The sequence below is a fragment of the Anas acuta genome, chromosome 11 (genome assembly GCF_963932015.1).
Source record: "Anas acuta chromosome 11, bAnaAcu1.1, whole genome shotgun sequence".
Lineage (NCBI taxonomy): Eukaryota > Metazoa > Chordata > Aves > Anseriformes > Anatidae > Anas > Anas acuta.
Window position 1 is genome coordinate 15,675,387 of NC_088989.1, and position 18,854 is coordinate 15,694,240.

Genomic DNA, 18,854 nt, shown 5'->3' on the forward strand with positions numbered 1-18,854 from the left:
GGGAGCCCGGAGGAAGGAGCTGTTGGGCAAGGCTCAGGGCAGCGTAACTGCGGGGCTTTTGCGCAACGCGGGGCAGGAGCCGGCTGGCGGAGCGAAGGCGAGATCGCTATCGGCTCCTCCAGCCCCTCCCTGGGAGCAAAGTCCCCGCGGATCCGGGCAGCCGAGCCCCGTCCCGCCCGGCTGCGGGAGGAGAAGCCCTGCCCCCGGTCCCGCCGCCGAGGCTGAGATTTGGGGATGAATCCCTGCTTTTCACTGCGGGAGTAAAAAAAAAAAACTTTCCTCCACGGGGCCCAGCAGCAGCGCAGCCCCCCCTGCGCGCAGCCCATGCCCGGGGCGGGGGGCTCCGTGCTCAGCGCGCAGGGGGGCTCAGAGCTGCGGGACGCGGCGTGCGGGGAGCGGGGCTCCGCGGCCGTCGGGGCGTTCCTTGCCCCTCCGCGGCTCGCCCCGGTCCCGAGCGGCCCCCGGGGAGCCCCGCGCGGTGCGGGGGCAGGACCCGCCCCGGCCCGGCCCCGCTCTGCTCCGCCCCGGCCCGGCACGGCACGGCCCGGCACGGAAAGGCACGGCCCGCTGCGCAGCGACCAGGTGAGCTCCCGGCACGGCACAGCCTGGCACGGCTCGGGACCGGCTCGGTACCGGCCGGCTCAGCACGGACAAGGCGGCGGAGCCCGGTTCTGGTACGGGACAGCCGCGGGGAAGGCGGGCGGGGACAGCCGGAGCCGGGCTGGGGACTACCGGGGCGAGGCGAGGGGGGTGGCGGGGGGCTTGTCCCGGCTCCCCGCGGGGCTGGCAGGGGTCCCCAGCGCCGCCCTGGTGAGCTGGAGGGGGTCCCCTTTTGGGTCCCCTTTTGGGTCCCCTTTTGGGTCCCCGTCCCCAGGCAGGGACGTGGCCGGGGGGTGTCTGCAGGATTCGTCCCCGTGCCGGAGGGTTGGGGGGCTCGGGAGGGGGCTCGGTGTGGCCGATCCCCCCGGCAGCACGCAGCACGTGGCTGTGGGACGCTGTCCTCCCCTGGCACAGCACTTCCAGCCCTTCCCCTGGTGTTCCCGCAGGTGCAATGCTGACCCAGCCTCCACGCGTCCCAGTCCCGCGTGGCACTGAGTGCCACCGATAACCCCGTGCTGGTGGCAGCATGGGGCCACCATGCCACACGCACCTCTTGCTCATCCTCGCCCTGGCCCCGCTGCTTGCCGACGCCTGGCAGTGCCCCCGCATCCCCTACAGCTCCACCAGGAACTTCTCCGTGCCCTATGCGCTGCCCAGCTTCGATGCTGGTGGCCCCGTGCAGAACGTCGCCGTCTTTGCCAACCCACCCATCGCTTTCGTGGCCGTCCGCAACCGCATCCTGCTGGTCGGCCCTGAGCTGAGCCTCCGCTCCGTCCTCATCACCGGCCCCACGGACAGCGCTGAGTGCGAGATCTGCCGCCTCTGCCCAGCCGCTGCGGGCGGCCCCGGCCCCGAGGATGTGGACAACGTCCTGCTGCTGCTGGACCCGCAGGAGTCGTGGCTGTACAGCTGCGGCACGGCACGGCACGGGCTCTGCTACCTGCACAAGCTGCAGGTGCGTGGCGACGAGGTCACCATCGCGGACACCCACTGCCTGTACTCCGCCACAGGCAACAGCCCCACGTTTTGCCCCGACTGCGTGGCCAGCCCCTTGGGGACCAGTGGCACCGTGGTGGACGACAGCTACGCTTCCTTCTTCTACTTTGGCTCCACCGTCAACAGCAGCGTGGCGGCGCACTACAGCCCGCAGTCGGTGTCGGTGCGCAGGCTGAAGGGCACGCTGGACGGCTTCGCGGACACCTTCCAGTGGCTGACGGTGCTGCCGCCCTACCGAGACACCTACCCCATCCGCTACGTGCACTCCTTCACCACCGGAGAGCACGTCTACTTCCTGACGGTGCAGCCCGAGTGTCCCGGCTCGAAGTCGTTCCACACGCGCCTGGCGCGGCTCAGCACCGGCAGGCACGACCTGCGCCGCTACCGCGAGCTGGTCCTCGACTGCCGCTTTGAGTCCAAGCGGCGCCGGCGCGGTGCCGAGGAGGACACCGAGCGCGACGTGGCCTACAACGTGCTGCAGGCTGCCCACGCCGTCCTCCCCGGAGAGCGCCTGGCCCGAGACCTCGGCATCGACCGCTCCGAGAAGGTTTTGTTCGGCGCCTTCGCCGAGAGCCAGCCGGAGAGCCCAGTGCCGCGGGACAGCTCAGCCGTCTGCGCCTTCCCCCTGCGCCTGCTCAACCAGGCCATCGAGGAGGGGATGGACAAGTGCTGCGGCACCGGTGCGCAGACGCTGAGGCGGGGGCTCAGCTTCTTCCAGCCGCAGGAGTACTGCCCGCACAGCGTGAGTCCTGGCGGGGGGCTCGGGACCTGCCGGGGAGCGCTCACGGGAGGGCTGGGGCTGGAGTGCCCGAGTCCATGCCTCCAGCCCCCTCGACACGGGTTTGGTGCGGGGACGCGGTGCTTTGCCCACTCCTTCACATTTCTTGGCCGTGCTGGCAGCAGCAGGAGCCGGCTGTGCTCCCTGCGTGGGGACCACCCCGCGTGCTGCTGCCCGTGGCGGGGACACAACGTCCCCTCCCCTCCATCTACACGGTGACGTCCCCAGCGCTGCCCCGGCCCCCTCGTCCCCATCCCCAGCGCCGCGGTGTTTACGGCCACGCTCTCCAGCTTGTTTATGAAGGAGCGGAGAGGAGGCAGCAGGGGCCCCGTCCTCCCCGCCGAGCCGCTGCGCCAGGCCGGCTCAGCTGCGGGGCCGCTGCGCTGCCCGAGCAAACAAACCGCGGGCGGAAGCGCCGTGAGTCACCCCGCCGGCCCCGTGGGGCAGGAACACGGCGGCTCAGGAACAAGCCTCGGCACGGCTGCGCTGCGGGGACGGGGCAGGGCGGGTGCCAGTGCGCGTGGCACGAGCCTGGCTGTTCTCAGCCGGGGCGAGGCGCGGCGGCATCTCCTCCTTTTCCCGGCAGCGCACGGCTCGCCGCCGCTCTGTGCCACGCTGCCAGGAAGGGGTCCCCAGTGCCCGGCACCCACAGGTGGTCCTAGGGGTGCCCCGTGGGGCACACTGGGGTTTGGCGTCCCCCTTCGCCCCGAGCCCCGGTGGATTTGGGGGGCTGGCGCTGTGTCGGCGCCCCCACCCCGCGGTGCTGGTGCTGATAACCACGTCCAGATGTGGAGGGGGCAGGGCAGGATCTGACGCTGCTCGGCGGTGTTGTGGTGGCGGGGGCATTCTCCAAAATTCCTGCTTGCTTTTTGCAGCCCAGAGCGGGGATTGGGTAATCGGGTGTTTACCCGCCTAGGTGCTCGGCCCCCAAATGTCTCATCAACGTGTGTGCTCCAGGCTCGCCCCCGCACCCATGGGTGCTCGGGCAGGGGGGAGCAGGGATCGGGGCGCTAGGGCTGGCTTTGAGGTGTCCCCGCTGTGCTCGGCTGCAGGTCAACCTCTCGGCACTGGTGAACGACACCAGCTGCTGGGACCAGCCCACCCTCGTCCCCGCCACCTCCCACAAGGTGGACCTGTTCAACGGGCACCTGGCCGGCGTCCTCCTCACCTCCATCTTCGTCTCCGTCCACGAGAGCGTCACCGTGGCCCACCTGGGCACGGCGCAGGGACGCATCCTGCAGGTGGGTGCTGGCTGTAGGTCGGGGCAGGGTGTGGGGTGCCCGGGGGGGTGCTGAGCCCTGTTCCCCACCCCACTGCAGATGGTGCTGCAGCGCTCCAGCTCCTACGTCGTCCCCTTGGCCAACTTCTCGCTGGAGAAGCCGGCGCCGCTGCGGCACGCGGTGAGGCTGCAGGAGGACTCGCTGCTCTTCGCCGCCGGCACCAAGGTGAGTGGGGGGGAGCCAGGATGGGACATGGGGCCAGCCCCCTTGCGCCCCCTGCTCACCTCCATTCGGTGTCCCCAGGTGTGGCGCGTGAATGTCACCGGCCCGGGCTGCCGCCACTTCTTGACCTGCGACCGCTGCCTGCGTGCCGAGCGCTTCATGGGCTGCGGCTGGTGCGGGGACGGGTGCACGCGGAGCCACGAGTGCAACGGCACCTGGGTCCGAGACAGCTGCCTGCCCATCCTCACCGATGTAGGTCCGCGGCGGTGCCCCTGGCCCCGTGGGGACCTCCTGGAATTGGGCCAGGGTGGGTGGGGAGGGAGGCAGAACACGGGGCGGTGTGCGGTGGGACTCCCCCTCCTCAAGCCGGGCACGGTGCCCACCAGGAGGGAGCTCCCCGTGGCCATCGTGTGCTCTCGCTGCCCATCCCGCAGTTCCACCCCAAGAGCGCACCGCTGCGGGGCCGGACGAGGCTGACGCTCTGCGGCATGACCTTCCGCTCCCCGCTGGACCCCGCCGCACACCGCGGCCCCCCCGGCCCCTACCGGGTGGCGGTGGGAGGGCGAAACTGCAGCGTGCTGCTGAACGAGAGCTGGGCCAGGTGAGGGGAGCGTGGGGGGGGATGTTTGTGCCCCCCTCCCCGTGCCACCGCTGATCCCTTGCTGCCCCGCAGGCCGCAGCCCTCCTCCCGCCTCAAGGACTTCGTGGACGTGCTGGTGTGTGCCCTGGAGCCTGGGGGGCCGGCGGTGGCGGGGCCGGCCAATGTGGTGCTCAGCGTGATGGAGCCCCGCAAGGCCTCGGGCTTCAGCGTCCGGGGCTCTGCCACCCTCGGCGGCTTCTTCTTCGTGGTAATGTCCCCGTGCCGGCGGCGGTGCCAGCCCCAGGGTGGCGCGGGCTGGGCGCTGGTTTGGGTGGGGGCACTGGTTCACTGCCCACCCCGCTGCCCCCGTCTCTGCCCAGGAGCCCCAGGTCAGCTCCCTGCACCCCAGCTTCGGTCCCCAGGGTGGTGGCACCCTCCTGTCCCTCGGTGGCACCAACATCTCGGCGGGCAGCAGCTGGGAGGTGACGATCAACGGCTCCAAGTGTCCTCTGGCCCAGCAGCCCAGGTACGTCCCGGCCATCACCCCTGGCCATCGCGGGGTCCCAGGCACGAGGATGGGCATGAGGCCGCCCACGCGGCCCCGCTGTCCCCTCCAGCCCCCGGCACTCTGTCCCCAGCCAGGATGAGGGGAAGATTCGATGCACGGCTCCTGCTGCCGCCCACCTGGGCGCAGCCTCGGTAGCCCTGTGGATCGACGGGGAGGAGTTCCCAGCCCTGCCGTCCTTCCAGTACCGCCCCGACCCCTCCGTCTGGGGCATCATCCCCAACTGCAGCTACGAGTAAGTGTGCGGGGACAGCCCTGAAATTATCCCCCCAGGCTGGGTTGGCTGAGGTGGTGTGGACTGCGTGCACCCTGGGGGGACCATATACACCCTGGGGACCGCGTGCACCCCAGTGCTCTGACCCCTGCCCACCACAGGGGCTTGATGCTCACCCTCATCGGCTCCCACCTGGACTCGATGTATCGCGCCAAGATCCGCTTCGAGGCTGCTGGCGAGAAGACCGAAACCACGGTAGGTGCCGAGGCAGGAGGCTGTCACCCCCGGGGTGTCCCCGGCCGTGGCAGCAGCCCAGCACCCGCCCGCAGGAGTGCGAGGGCCCGCAGCTGCCCGAGCGGCTGCTGTGCCGCAGCCCGGCCTTCCCCTTCGAGACCAAGCTGGAGACGGTGCTGGGGAACCTGAGCGTGCTGCTGGAAGGCGCTGCCGGCCGCCAGCTCTTCCGCCTGCGCTACTTCCCCAGGCCCCGGGTCTTCCCCTTCGAGCAGCAGGGCAAGCAGAGGCACTACCGCCTCAAACCCGGTGACGACGAGGTGGAGGTGAATGTATGTAGGGGAGCGGGGCGCGCCGGGGGGGCAATGCCGGGGCCGGCCGGGCTCAGCGCTGTCTGTCCGGGCAGCAACTGGGGCTGGACGCCGTGGCCGGCTGCATGAACATCACCATGACAGTGGGGGGCCGGGACTGCCACCCCAACGTGCTGAAGAACAAGGTGATGTGCCACGTGCCCCACAACCTACGCCTGCCCCCAGCCGGGGCCCTCGTGAAGGTAGGCACCTCACAGTACCTCCTCTCCTCGTGCCCTGCTCCCTCTGGCCCCGCTGAGCCCCTGCTCCCCCAGATCTGCATGAACAGCGACTGCCACACACTGGGCTTGGTGCTGGCCGCCTCCTCGCTGGACCTGGCTGCCAGCCTGGCCCTGGGCACCGGTGTCACCTTCCTGGTCTGCTGCATCCTGGCTGCTGCGCTGCTCCGCTGGCGCTGGAGTAAGAGGAGGGGTGAGTGCTGCTGCTAGCCGGCTGTCCCGGACCCACCCCGTGCCCGTGGTGCCACCCCATGCCCACGGTGCCACCCTGTGCCCTACCCACAGGGACGGAGAACCTGGAGCTGCTGGTGCACCCTGGCCGGAGCGAAGCCTCTGCCATCACCCAGCGCCCCGGCGTTGACTACCGGGACGTGCGGGGTAAGCGGTGCTGGGGTGAGCGTGTCGGGGCGCTGGGGCCGTGCCCGGTGCCTGACGGTGTCCCCCTGCCCGCAGTGGTAGCGCTGCCCGCTGCAGGCAGCCCCGTCCTGGCCAGGCCCCATGCGCACGTTGGCGGTGCTGCGGGGGGCGGCTCCCCGGTGCCCCTGCTCAGGTCCACGTCCTGCTGCCTGGAGGACCTGCGGCCAGAGCTGCTGGAGGAGGTGAAGGACATCCTCATCCCCGAGGAGCGGCTCGTCACCCACCGCCACCGGGTCATCGGCAAAGGTGACGACTCGCCCCGGGGCAGTTTGGCCGGGCTGTCACCTCCCGGCCCCCCCGGCTTCATTGCTGCATGTCCCCGCAGGGCACTTCGGGAGCGTGTACCACGGCACCTACACGGACCCGCTGCTGGGCGCCCTGCACTGCGCCGTCAAGTCCCTGCACCGTGAGTCAGCGCCTGCTCCCGCGGCACGGCCCCACGGCACAGCCCCGTGGCACGGCCCCACGGCACGGCGCCCCACGGCTCGGCTCCCCGCAGGGATCACGGACCTGGAGGAGGTGGAGGAGTTCCTGCGCGAGGGCATCCTGATGAAGAGCTTCCACCACCCGCAGGTGCTCTCGTTGCTCGGGGTCTGCCTGCCCCGCCACGGGCTGCCCCTCGTCGTCCTGCCCTACATGCGCCACGGGGACCTGCGGCACTTCATCCGCAGCCAGGAGCGGGTACGGGGGTGCCCGGGAGGGGTGGAGAGTGTGTAAGGGGGGACTGAGCTCACCTCGCTCACTGCTCCTACCCCGCAGAGCCCCACGGTGAAGGATCTCATCGGCTTCGGGCTCCAGGTGGCTCTGGGCATGGAGTACCTGGCCCAGAAAAAGTTTGTGCACCGGGACCTGGCGGCCAGGAACTGCATGTGAGTGGGGCCGGCCTGAGGGTGCCCCCACCCCCAGCACCCCGACGTGCCCCAGGCTGCAGCGGGCACCCTGGGGTGCTGCCCCCAACCTTTCCCCGCAGGCTGGACGAGACGCTGACGGTGAAGGTGGCTGACTTTGGGCTGGCGCGGGATGTTTTCGGCAAGGAGTACTACAGCATCCGGCAGCACCGGCACGCCAAGTTGCCCGTCAAGTGGATGGCGCTGGAGAGCCTGCAGACCCAAAAATTCACCACCAAGTCAGACGTGGTAGGCGCATCCCTCCTCCCCGTCCCCTGTCCCCTGTCCCCGTCCCCATCCCCGTCCCCCTGTCCCAGCACTCTGCTCCGCAGTGGTCCTTCGGGGTGCTCATGTGGGAGCTGCTGACACGGGGCGCGTCGCCGTACGCCGAGGTGGATCCCTACGACATGGCCCGCTACCTGCTGCGGGGCCGGCGCCTGCCGCAGCCACAGCCCTGCCCCGACACGCTGTGAGTGGGGCAGGGGAGGGGGGCGCAGCAGCAGGACCCCCCCGGGGGTGCTGCTGGTGCTAACGGGGACTTTGGGGCAGGTACGGGGTGATGCTGAGCTGCTGGGCGCCTGCGCCCGAGGAGAGGCCGTCCTTCTCGGGGCTGGTGGGCGAGCTGAAACGCGTGCTGGCCTCGCTGGAGGGCGAGCGCTACGTCAACCTGGCCGTCACCTACGTCAACCTGGAGAGCGGCCCCCCCTATCCCCCCGCCCCCTTGGACCAGCTGCCTGACGGCGAGGATGAGGAGGGTGATGAAGATGAGGATGAGGACGTGCGCTGACGGGCGCTCTGCTCCGTGGGGTCTCCCGGGTCCCCACGTCCTGTGGGCACGCGCCCCCAGGGAGGGACGTGGGGTGCAGCTGGGTGCTGTGTGGCACCCTGCCCACGGGGTGGGCGCTGGGTGCTGCTCTTCCGTGCCTTGATGGGACCCCCGTGGTGTCCCTCAGCCCCAGTCCGGTGCCAGCTCGGTGCTGCGGGCCCCGTGCTCAGCCCCAGCGAGTGCTATGGGGCAGCCTGAGCTGACGAGGTGTCCCAAGGGGTTTTGGCCCCCCTCTGGACAAATTCAGCGTTTTTTGGTTGAATGACTGATAAAAAAATGAATTTTATTTTTCCCTGGTGGGTGCCGTGTGCTCTGCCCATGGTGGGTGCTGGGGGCACCCACTGTGCCAGCCATGGGAGGGCACCTGCGGGCCGGTGCCAGGGCCACCCCATGTCCCCAGGGGCCACCCGGGAGGTGACACCGGGTGACTTGGACACAAACCTTCCCCCTGCCTTCTGTGGCAAAGCACAGCCCTGGCAGCTCTGCCAGCAGCTCTGCACCGGGGGGGGCAGCAGGGGTGCCCCCAGGGCTGCGCTGGGGCACGGGGACGTGCTGCTGGTGGCACCGTGGCAGCGGGCACCGTGTCACCCCCCAGTGCCACCAGCTGCCAGCCACTGCTGCCCACCCTGTGTGGGACCAGGGCTGGGGGCACAGCCAGCACGCACTGCAGCGGGGGGATCCGAGGGGACAGGGCCCAGGAGGGGACATCGGTGACACTTGGCAATGCAGGAGCCACCGAAACGTGGCCACAGCCTGCGCTGGCTTGAAATATCCCCTCCTCGGCTGCTCGTTAAGCAGCGCTGCAGCCCGGGGCCACGTCAGCTCCCATCAGCAGAGCTGTCCATCCCCGGCAGCACCTCGCACCTGCACCGGCCGCTCTCGGCAGGGTATTTTTAGCCGCCGCTCCCGGCAGAGCTCTGCCTCAGTTTCCCCGCGGCGGGGCTGCACCGCCTGGGTGCGGGGGTCCCCCCTGGTCCCAGCGCCACGGTTTCGGGTGAGCTGCTGAGTTGCTGTGGCAACGGGAAGGGCTGAACCCGAACCGGGAGGCGAGCGGGGATGCGGGGATGCGGGGTGGCAGGGAAGGAGGGAAGGGGATCAGGGGCACGGCTGCAGCAGGGATGCGGGGACGGAGGCGTGGGTGGACAGAGGGATGGAGGCACGGAGGGAAGGCTGCAGGGAGGGGTGGATGCAGCTGGCTGCTCCCCCCCCTAAATTTGCTGGTGGAGATGACAGATTTCAGGCTAACGCACATTTATCCTGCCCTAATTACACGGCTGGAGACGAGGAGCAAACACCCCCCAGTTAGTGCCACAGCCATGCGGCGGCACAGGGGATATAGCGAGGGGACCCGGCTGGGTGGCATCCCCCAGCTCACGCAGCACCCAGCACCCAGCTGAGGGGCCTGGGGGCATTTAGGGGAGCACCCAAGGGTGGGCACGGGGCAAACAGCACCCAGCAGATAGCACCCCGAGGTGCCGCCCCGCCAGGCTGCAGCACAGCACCCAGGCGGGCCGCTCCGGCAGCACGCCCTGCGCACGCAGCAGTTTAAATGTTTTATTTGGGGAAAGTGCTGTCGTTAGCAGGGATTAATTATTAAAATCGGAGCCATCTATAATAGATGAGTGGCCGGGCGCGGGGCTGTGGGCACAGCCCTGCTGCTCCCCGGGGAAGGCGGCAGCGCCTGGGGACGCGCTGGGTGGCACCTGGTGGCTGCGGCCCCGTGGGCACCTCGTGCTGGTGGCACTCCCAGCACTGGGTGGCAAAGGGGGAGCAGTGGCTCAGGGATGGGCAGAGCACTGCATGCAGCCACCCCCAGGGCATCGAGGCAGGGGGGGACACCCCAATCGGGATGGGCAACGTTGTGCCAAATCAGCATGAAAAACCGGGAGCCGGTTCTCCGGCATCAAAGAGCCCCGCAAAGACCGGCAGGAGCCACCAGGCAGGAGCCACCGGTGGCGGCGAGCTGTTTTTAGCTCCTGCTCGAATGCTGGGGAGCAGGCGTGATCGAGCGGCCTCCCGTCTGGAGCGGCGGCGCGGGGCCATTTTTAGCAGTGAGCGAGTTTTTGCTAACGAAGCCTGCGAGCAGCAGCGCTGCTGGGGCGCGCCGACCGTGCCCGGCACCCACAGCCCCACATAGCGGCACCCGCTGCGCCCGGAGAGCTCGGCTGGCCCTCGGGGCTCCTGGGGAGCTCTGCTGGCCCCCGGGGAGCACTTGGTTACACAGCTTTTCCTCCTCTTCCCACACCACAGACAGCGTCTGTCCTTAGGGGGACCCTTTGCCCGGTCTCCATGCCTGGTCTGGAGCTTCGCAAAATGCGCCCAGCAGCCCCTGTCCTCCCCGCTGCACACCGACGGAGTTTTTCCCACCAAAGAGCCCTGGGTCGTTGGATTTCTCTCCCCATCCCACCCAGCTCCTTGCACTTCGTGCCCTCCCCCTGGGCTCAGGGGCTGCGAGAGCCCCGGGACCACCAAAGTGCCCTCAATGCCTCGCGGGAACCGTGGCCACCGCGGGACGCCCACGGCCACGCCGACCCCGCTGCCATGCGCCGGTCCTGCTGCTGACCCCAAAAAGGGTCTGGGGGCGTGTGGGGGGCAACTCCCCCGTGCTTTTTCTCTGGACCTCCCGAAAGGAGGGGATGGGGTTTATTTGGAGGGGATGGGGTTTATTTGGCCCCGTTGCCAGGCCGACGCGCGGCGCAATTACCGCTGATTGCCTGCCGGTTGCCATGGCGATGGTGAGCACGCAGGGATGCGGTGCCATGTGGCGCTTGAGTCACGGGCACGTTGCGCCCCCCCCACCGTGCCCCCCGGGCTGGCACTGCAGCCCCCCAGACACACGTGTGGGGCACAGGGGGGTGGCTGGGGATGTCCCCGAGGAGCGGGCGGCACCCCACGGCCGGCTGGCGGCTCTCCGAGGGGTGCTGGGAAAGATTTGGGGCGTGTGGGGCAGCGGGGGCGTGGGGTGGTGGATATGAGGGTGCAGGGCGCTGGGTGCACGGTGCAGTGGGTGCATGGGGGGTGGGTCAAGACACAGCAGGCACAAGCAGAGCCCATCGCCCCAAAGCAGGGCGCTGGGTGGGCTTGGACCCCAGGCAAGAGCCAGGGCTGTGGGGTGCCACGGGGCCTGGGGTTGGTTCGGGGCAGGCATCCCACTTCTTGTGCCAGGAGGGAGCCCCGTGGCGGGCGGGCGGGCGATGCCGCGGCAGCTCGCTGTCCCACCGGGTCGGCCCTCGTCCAGCGAGCAGGCGCAGGGCAGGCCCGAGGCGGCGGCGGGCACCTGCTGATTAATTGCGAGTTACACTCAAGGTTCCCGGGGGGGGCAGAGATTAATAACGGAGCGAGGCGCTGCTTCCAGGCTGTGTGATTAAACTCTTGATTAGAAGCTCAAACTACGGTGCCCTGCTAATTCCCCAGGGCTCGTGTGCTGTTAATTACCTGGCGCGCGTGGCGTTGGGGCCAGGGCCTGGGGCTCGGTGCCACGTGGGATGGGAGCGGGGGGCACGGGGACGCCGAGTCTCGGCAGGGGACACAAGTGGATGAGTGTCAGGAGCAGCTGGGCAGCAGGCAGCAAGTGAGGGGGTTGGGGGGCCCCACGATGTTAGGCTGCCACCCTTTTCTTGCCATTTTGGGGAAGAAAGTGGGACAGTGAGCCCCAACAGCTCTGGCCCCGCAGCTGGAGGGATGGAGCTCGAGGGAAATTGCCCAGCTCCCGCAAGATTGTACTTCTGTCCCACACCATCCATTTATCCCATCCCATTCCGTCCCATCCCATCCCATCCCATCCCATCCCATCCCATCCCATCCCATCCATCCCATCCCATCCCATCCCATCCATCCTGTCCCGTCCCGTCCCATCCCATCCCATTCCATCCCAACTATTCCATCCCATCCCATCCCAGACCATCCCAGCTGTCCCATCCCATCCATCCCATCCCATCCCATCCTATCCTATCCATCGCAACCATCCTGTCTCATCCCATCCCAACCATCCCGTCCCATCCCATCCCCCCCCTCACCCCACACCCCCCCCCACCCCTCCGCCCCTCCCCGCTGACCTGCCCCTCGCGGGGGTCCCCACTCCCCGGGGGGGGGCCCCGTGCCGTGTCCACGTGCGCCCCGTCCCCCGTGGGTGCCGGCTCCCGCGCCCGGGAGGGGCGGGGCGCAAAGTTTGGGGTGACGTCACGGGAGGGGGCGGGGCTGAAGCCGGAGCGGGGGGGCTGGGGGGAGGGGAGGGCCCCCCCGCGGTCCCGCCCCCCCCAACTTGCCGCGCCGGGCGCGCGGGGCCGCGCCGCGACGGACCGACGGCTCGGCTCGGCTCGGCTCGGCTCGGCACCGGCCCGGCTCCGCACGGCGCCCCCCTCCCCGAGCGGCGGCGGCCCCGGGCCGCGGCCCCCCCTTTGCGGTCGGAGAGGCGACAAGGTGAGCGCGGCGGCCGCGGCGGGACAGCCCCCGGGGGGGCGGGGGCCGTGCCGAGCCGTGCCGAGCCGTGCCGTGCCCAGCCGTGCGCCGGGGGGGGGCCGCCGGGGTCGGCCACTTGTTGGCCGGGGGCTGCCGCCCCCCACCTCGCCCCCCTCGGCCCCGCTTCGTGCCCCTCCGCGGGGTCCCCCCCCCCCCCCCCGGCCGCGCCGTGCCCGGCTGCGGGTGCGCCCCGACGGCTGCCCCCGAGCCCCGCCGGGCGCCGCGCCCCGCCGCTCGCCCCCCGGCCCGGCCGCCCCCGCGGGACCCCCGCCCGCCGCTCCGTGCGCCGAGCACCCCGCTGTTCCCTCCCTCCCTCCTTCCCTCCTCCTTCCCTGCCCTCCCCGCAGCCCCGCTCCCCACTGCGGCAGCGCTCCCCGCTCGCCCCCGGGGAGGCGCTCCCTGCGCTGGGGAGCACCGGGACCAGCTCGGGGCGGGGGGCTCGGGACCCCCCCCAGGCACCGGCTGCGCCCCGGCCCGACGCGCTGCCTCTGTCCGCTGCACCCCGGGCTCCCGCTGCCCTCCGCTTTGCTGCACTGGGGGCTCAGAGGTGTCCCCCCCCCCCCCCGGCCCGGCCACGTTCTGCGCTCTGCCCCGGCACATCCCTCCCGTGGGACGTGGGGCGCAGCGGGGACCCCCCCGTAACGCCAGCGGGGCAGCTGCAGGTGGAAGCGGGGCCGGAGATGGAGCGGGCCAAGCGGCAGCCCCTGGTCCCCCCGCCGTGGAGCAGAGCCGGGTTTTGGGGGGCTGGGGGAGACGCTGGTGAGGGCTGCGCGGCTGCGTCATCCCTCCGTGCCATCCGCACCCGGCCACCCACTTCCCCGCTATTGTCTTACACCCGCTGTTGCTTCTGCTCCGAAATTAGATGCTTCGCAGTGTTGGGGGGGGGGGGGGGCAGGCTGCGTGCAGGTGCCAGCGCAGCACCCAGCCTCCCCTCCCGCACCCAGGCCTTGCCTGGCTGCCCCTCGCCGTGCGCTCCCCTGCAGGACATGGGGCACTGGGCTGTGCCGAGCCCCCCCGAGCCAGCCCCGGGGCAGGGGACGGTGGCGGTGCTGAGCCTCAGCAGGATGGGGCCTCACCGAAGCAGCAGGAACTCGCTTTATGAGTGCGGATGAGCCGAGCACTCGCGGAGGCAGCGCCACGACCCCGCTACACCGTCCCACCTGGGTCCCCTTCGCGGCCAGCCCTGGCACCACGCAGCCTGGCAGCGCTCCCAGCCAGCCAGCCCCGCTGCTGCCGACCCGCGGCCACGCTGCCGGCTGCGGGGACAGCCCTCGTCCCCCTCACCCGGGCACGGCAGGGGCAGCGTGGCTTGGCACGGGGACACGGAGCTCAATTCCTGCTGCGATGAGCCGAGCGAGGGCTGGAACGCTGCAGTCGGGGCTACAGCACGAGCACCACGAGTGCTCTCGCACATATGGGCGCTCTGCTCCTCCAGAGTGGGACGGGGACAGCAGCTCTTGCCCAGCGAGGGCTTTCCTGGTGGGATGGCACCCAGGTGCTGTGCGAGCACTGCGCACCCTCCCCGCGGGCGCTGCTCGGGGATGGAGGCAGCGAGCGCAGGGAGGAGCGTGCCCGCACCCCTGCCTCACTGCGCCTGCATCCTGCCCGCTTTTGGGGTCGCTCACCCCATGGAGCACCCCGGTGAGCACCCCAGGTGCCGCAGGCCGGACCCGGGGACGGGGCTGAGCCCCCGCGGGTGGGTCGGGTGCCGCCGGGTGCTGCCCGTCCCTGCCCCCTCCGCAGGATGTGCCGCTTTCTGCATCTCCAGCTCCCATTGCCATAGCAACAGGCGCAGCGCTTGGGTACCCGCCGTGCCGGCGCCCGCATCCCGCTCAGCCATCCTGGCCCACCGGGGTGGCGGGCGCTGCCGGCACGGCACGGCAAGGCCAGCACGGCTCGGCACGGTGTTCGGGGAGGTTTGGGCCATGGGTGCTTCTGGCACCGCGCCGTGTCCTGCTGGGGCTGAGCAGGATGCAGGGAGCCCTCGGGGTCTCGTGAACCGTCAGAAAATCCCGGCGGTTGGAACTTCTTCCCTGTAACGGGGTGGGAAAGGGGAAAAATCCCTTCGTCCCGAGCAGAGTCTGGGTTCGGAGGGGCCCCAGCTGGAAAACCGAGGGCGCGACATCGCTGCTAAAGGGCTGCACGCCGGGCAGCACGCAGCGGGTGATGCCCAGGCTGGAGAAGCGTCACCATGGGGCAGAAACAGGCTGAGAAACAGGAGCCGCTCTGGTCGCCTCCGCTCGCTTCCCCAGCAGGCTGCTCCCGGCTCTGGCTACGGAATAAACTCATTAACGAGCCCGCAAATGGGGGCTGGGGGGCGGGCTGGCAGCCCAGCCCAGGCAGGATGGCTGGGTGCCGCAGGGATGGGTGCACGGCGCTGCGCCTTGCCGGGTTTCGCGTTAATTAGCGCAGCTCGGGTGGGGCTGGGGCAGGCAGCGGGGCCGGGGCGCTCACTGCCTTCTCTGCCCTTCCAGCACTGGGCCCTGCAATGCCGTTTGGCTGCGTGACGCTGGGGGACAAGAAAGATTATAACCAGCCGTCCGAGGTGACCGACAGATATGACCTGGGCCAGGTCATCAAAACGTGAGTCTGTCCCTCCCGGGCCCCGGGGTGCCCCTGGGGACCCGAACCCCACGCCGAGGGACAGGGAGCGCAGTGGTTTGGGGCTGGGGGCACTCAGGGCGCTTTCTCTGTGACAAATCCCCGTTCCCAGTGGGTGCCCCGAGTTCCTCGCTGCCTGCTCTGAGGACGGGGCTGCTTACGGTGGCGAGGTTCCCCTCCACGGCTGCTCGCTGATAGCACCTCCGATAACCCATCCCTCCTCCCCTCCCGAATATCTGCTGGGATTGCAGCAATCCTGCAGAGCTGGGGCTCCCCGCGGCACCTCCCGGGAGCAGGGCAGGAGAGGGGACGCGGATGTCACTTGGGGTGCGAGTTTTTCTCATGGTGCAGAAGGAGAAGCCGTGGGATCCAGCTGCCGACAGAGACCGATGAGACCCCAAAGCACCCGGCGGGGATTTTGTCATTGGGCTCCGAGGTGCTGAGGGTGCTTGGCCACGGCGCTGGGCATCTGAGAGCTGGGGATGCCCGGAGGGGCGGTGCTGGGTGGCCGCGGGGACTCTTTTGGGTACTGCCCGAGCCTGGCTCCGTTCTAAAAGCAGCCCCTCTGTTTGGGTCCTGGCTCCCCTACACCCCTCGAGGGTTTTGGCACGGCCAGGCAGGGCTGGGGGGGGTGGAAAGCTGAGGGCTGAGAGTCCCCACGGCCCCTGCCTGTGCCGAAGGGCTCAAACACCATTAATAACAGACCAGGACCGTTTCACTGCCCTCAGGCAGCTGGCGCCTCTCACCTTCCTCCTTCCCCAACGCGGCACTTGAATTAATCCTGAGGCAGGCTGCTGCTGTTCAGCCTCGGTGCTGAGGGGGTTGCAGCATCCATCTGCCCGCGAGTGCCGTGCGGGGACAGGATCAGTCCCACCCCGTGCTCAAGGAGCCCCCGTGGCCCTGTGGTGGGGAAGGGGCTTTCTTCCTACCTATTTCCCCCCCCCCTCTTCCTATTGATTTGCTGATTTGAGATGGATTCCCCCTTCCCCCCCCCCCGCTGCCTTGCAGGGAGGAGTTCTGTGAAATCTTCCGGGCGAAGGAGAAGACGTCGGGCAAGCTGTACACCTGCAAGAAGTTTCTGAAGCGGGACGGGCGCAAGGTGCGGAAGGCGGCCAAGAACGAGATCATCATCCTCAAAATGTGAGTGCCGGGGCTGGGCGGCGCCGGGTCGGACCCCGCGGCCGCAGGGGGGGGGCACCCAAACACCCACCCACCCACCGCCATCCCCTGGGCGCCACAGGGTGAAGCACCCCAACATCCTGCAGCTGGTGGACGTCTACATCACCCGCAAGGAGTACTTCATCTTCCTGGAGCTGTAAGCGGGGCAGAGGGGCGGCGGGGGGCCGGGGGGAGGGCTGCGGCCGTGCCGCGGGGCTGCTGGCAGCCTGCTCTCGGCGCCGGCAGGGCCACGGGCCGGGAGGTCTTCGACTGGATCCTGGACCAGGGCTACTACTCGGAGAAGGACACCAGCAACGTCATCCGGCAGGTGCTGGAGGCCGTCGCCTACCTGCACTCGCTCAAGATCGTGCACAGGAACCTCAAGGTGAGTGCCGGCCGCGTGGCTGGGGGGGGGTCCCCTGTGGGTGCGGGCGCACCCGTGGGTGCTGACGTCCCTCGCGCCGGCAGCTGGAGAACCTGGTGTACTACAACCGCCTGAAGAACTCCAAGATCGTCATCAGCGACTTCCACCTGGCCAAGCTGGAGAACGGCCTGATCAAGGAGCCCTGCGGCACCCCCGAGTACCTGGGTGAGGGCGCAGGGGGAGGCGGGGGTGTCCCCGGAGCTCTCTGCCCTCCCGGTGGGTCCTTCCCGACCATCCCGGGGGCACCCGATGGGTGCCCCTTGCTCTGGAGACCCCTCCTGGGTGCTCCCAGCGGGTCCCTCCTGCTGCTGGTGGGTGCTCCCTGGGGGTCCCTGCCGCCCTGGGGGCTCCTGGTTGGTTATGGCCACTGCCCAGCACCCCAGGGACCCAACCTGGGTGCTTCTAGCGGGTCCCTCCTGCTCCCCATCACCCCGAGGACCCATCCTGGGTGCCCCCATGGCCCCCTCGCCCTGCTCCCAGAGCTCTGCGAGCAGCCAGAGGAGCGGATCCAGCCCCAGGCTGCCGAGCACGGGGAGGCAGATGGGTGCCCAGGGCTGGTGGTTCTCCCCCCTGGGGGTCTGCAGTTACTGGGGTCCCCGGGACGGGACCTGTCCCCCCGCCACCCTCCTGTGCCCCGCAGCTCCGGAGGTGGTGGGGCGGCAGCGGTACGGGCGGCCGGTGGACTGCTGGGCGATCGGCGTCATCATGTACATCCTGTGAGTGCGGGCTGGGCACGGGGGGCACGGGGACGGGGGGGCACAGGGTGGGCAGGGGGGGGCGCTGAGCACTCGCACACCGCCCCGCGCAGCCTCTCGGGGAACCCCCCCTTCTACGAGGAGGCGGACGAGGATGACTACGAGAACCACGACAAGAACCTCTTCCGCAAAATCCTGGCCGGGGACTACGAGTTCGACCCGCCCTACTGGGACGATATCTCGCAGGCGGGTGAGCCCCGGTGCTGGGGGGGGGGACACACGAGGGGAGCAGGGGGTCCCCTGGCGCTGACACCCCCCTGCCCCCAGCCAAGGAGCTGGTGACGCGGCTGATGGAGGTAGAGCAGGACCAGCGGATCACGGCAGAGGAGGCCATCTCCCACGAGTGGTGAGGGGCGGCAGGGCGATGGGGGGGGGCACACACACAATATGGGGGCGGTGGGGGCCTCTCACCCCGCTGCACCCCCCGCAGGATCTCCGGCAACGCCGCCTCCGACAAGAACATCAAGGACGGCGTCTGCGCCCAGATCGAGAAGAACTTTGCCAGGGCCAAGTGGAAGGTGGGCAGGGGGAGGGCACAGGCACTGTCCCAAGCCTCCTCCTCCCCTTGGTGTTTTGGGGAGGGGGGGGAAGGCTCCTGACGCCCTCTCCCCCCCCCCGCAGAAAGCCGTGCGGGTGACCACGCTCATGAAGCGCCTGCGGGCACCCGAGCAGACGGAGCCAGCTGCCAGCACCGCCAGCACCACCACGGAGAGCGCGGCCCCCCCAGCCCCCACCACGCCACCCACCACCGCCACCACCCCGGCCCCCACCACGTGTAACGGGGACAGCGACGCCACCACTGCCACCGCCACCACCACTGCCACCACCGCCGCCACCGAGGCCCCCAAGGAGCCGAGCGGCTGAGCACCCCCTGTACAGAGCCCGGCATGGCCCCCGCGCCCCCAGCCTGCGCCCCACTTTTCTACGTGCCCCAGCAGAGCGGGGCAGCGCCCTGCATGGCCCCCCCACCCCGTGTCCCCCCCCCCCCCCGTGTCCCCCTTTCCACCGCTCTCCCCGTGTGTGTCCCCCCCCCCGGGGGCTCCCCGGCTGCATGCGCCGGGCCCCGGTGGGACGGGGACCGGGAGTCCCCCCCCGACCCCCCAGCACCCCACGGACACGGGTGGGGGTGCGGGGGGGGGGGCCACACGCGGGGACCCCGCTTCCCACCCCCGGATGTCTGGCAAATAAAGGCCCCGCCGCGGGCAAACCGGGGCTGTGCGGGGGCTGTGTGGGGGCACCGGGAGGTTGTGGTGGTGGGGGGGGGGGTTAGGGTTAAGGGGGGGGGGGCGGTGCCGTCGGTAGGCTCCAGAGTGAACGGGGCGGGGGGGGCCGG

The 18,854-nt window shown here is 70.1% G+C and overlaps 2 protein-coding genes across 4 annotated transcripts; both read left to right on the forward strand.

Moving 5' to 3' along the window:
• The first annotated feature begins 30 nt into the window (after positions 1 to 30).
• On the forward strand, positions 31 to 8,417 carry MST1R (macrophage stimulating 1 receptor). 3 transcript variants are annotated; one of them, XM_068694991.1, is made up of 21 exons: positions 31 to 674; positions 1,047 to 2,338; positions 3,427 to 3,615; positions 3,694 to 3,819; positions 3,898 to 4,068; positions 4,251 to 4,417; positions 4,490 to 4,664; positions 4,777 to 4,922; positions 5,014 to 5,196; positions 5,337 to 5,430; positions 5,505 to 5,738; positions 5,813 to 5,959; positions 6,032 to 6,188; positions 6,281 to 6,373; positions 6,449 to 6,658; positions 6,738 to 6,818; positions 6,912 to 7,093; positions 7,172 to 7,281; positions 7,383 to 7,548; positions 7,632 to 7,768; positions 7,849 to 8,417. In XM_068694991.1, exons 2-21 carry the CDS (start codon positions 1,127 to 1,129, stop codon positions 8,084 to 8,086), a joined length of 4,218 nt encoding a protein of 1,405 aa, XP_068551092.1. In that variant the 5' UTR covers positions 31 to 674; positions 1,047 to 1,126; the 3' UTR covers positions 8,087 to 8,417. The 3 variants fall into 3 exon arrangements, with proteins under 3 accessions (XP_068551092.1, XP_068551090.1, XP_068551093.1); XM_068694989.1 differs by having other exon boundaries at positions 31 to 582; XM_068694992.1 differs by having other exon boundaries at positions 31 to 582; positions 5,035 to 5,196.
• Positions 8,418 to 12,360: 3,943 nt separating this feature from the next.
• CAMKV (CaM kinase like vesicle associated) lies at positions 12,361 to 18,733 on the forward strand. Its single transcript, XM_068694223.1, has 11 exons — positions 12,361 to 12,544; positions 15,058 to 15,166; positions 16,193 to 16,324; positions 16,425 to 16,499; positions 16,589 to 16,727; positions 16,811 to 16,931; positions 17,407 to 17,482; positions 17,575 to 17,711; positions 17,789 to 17,867; positions 17,952 to 18,039; positions 18,143 to 18,733. The coding sequence occupies exons 2-11, from the start codon at positions 15,072 to 15,074 to the stop codon at positions 18,383 to 18,385; spliced, it is 1,185 nt and encodes a 394-aa protein (XP_068550324.1). The 5' UTR covers positions 12,361 to 12,544; positions 15,058 to 15,071; the 3' UTR covers positions 18,386 to 18,733.
• The last annotated feature ends 121 nt before the right edge of the window (positions 18,734 to 18,854 follow it).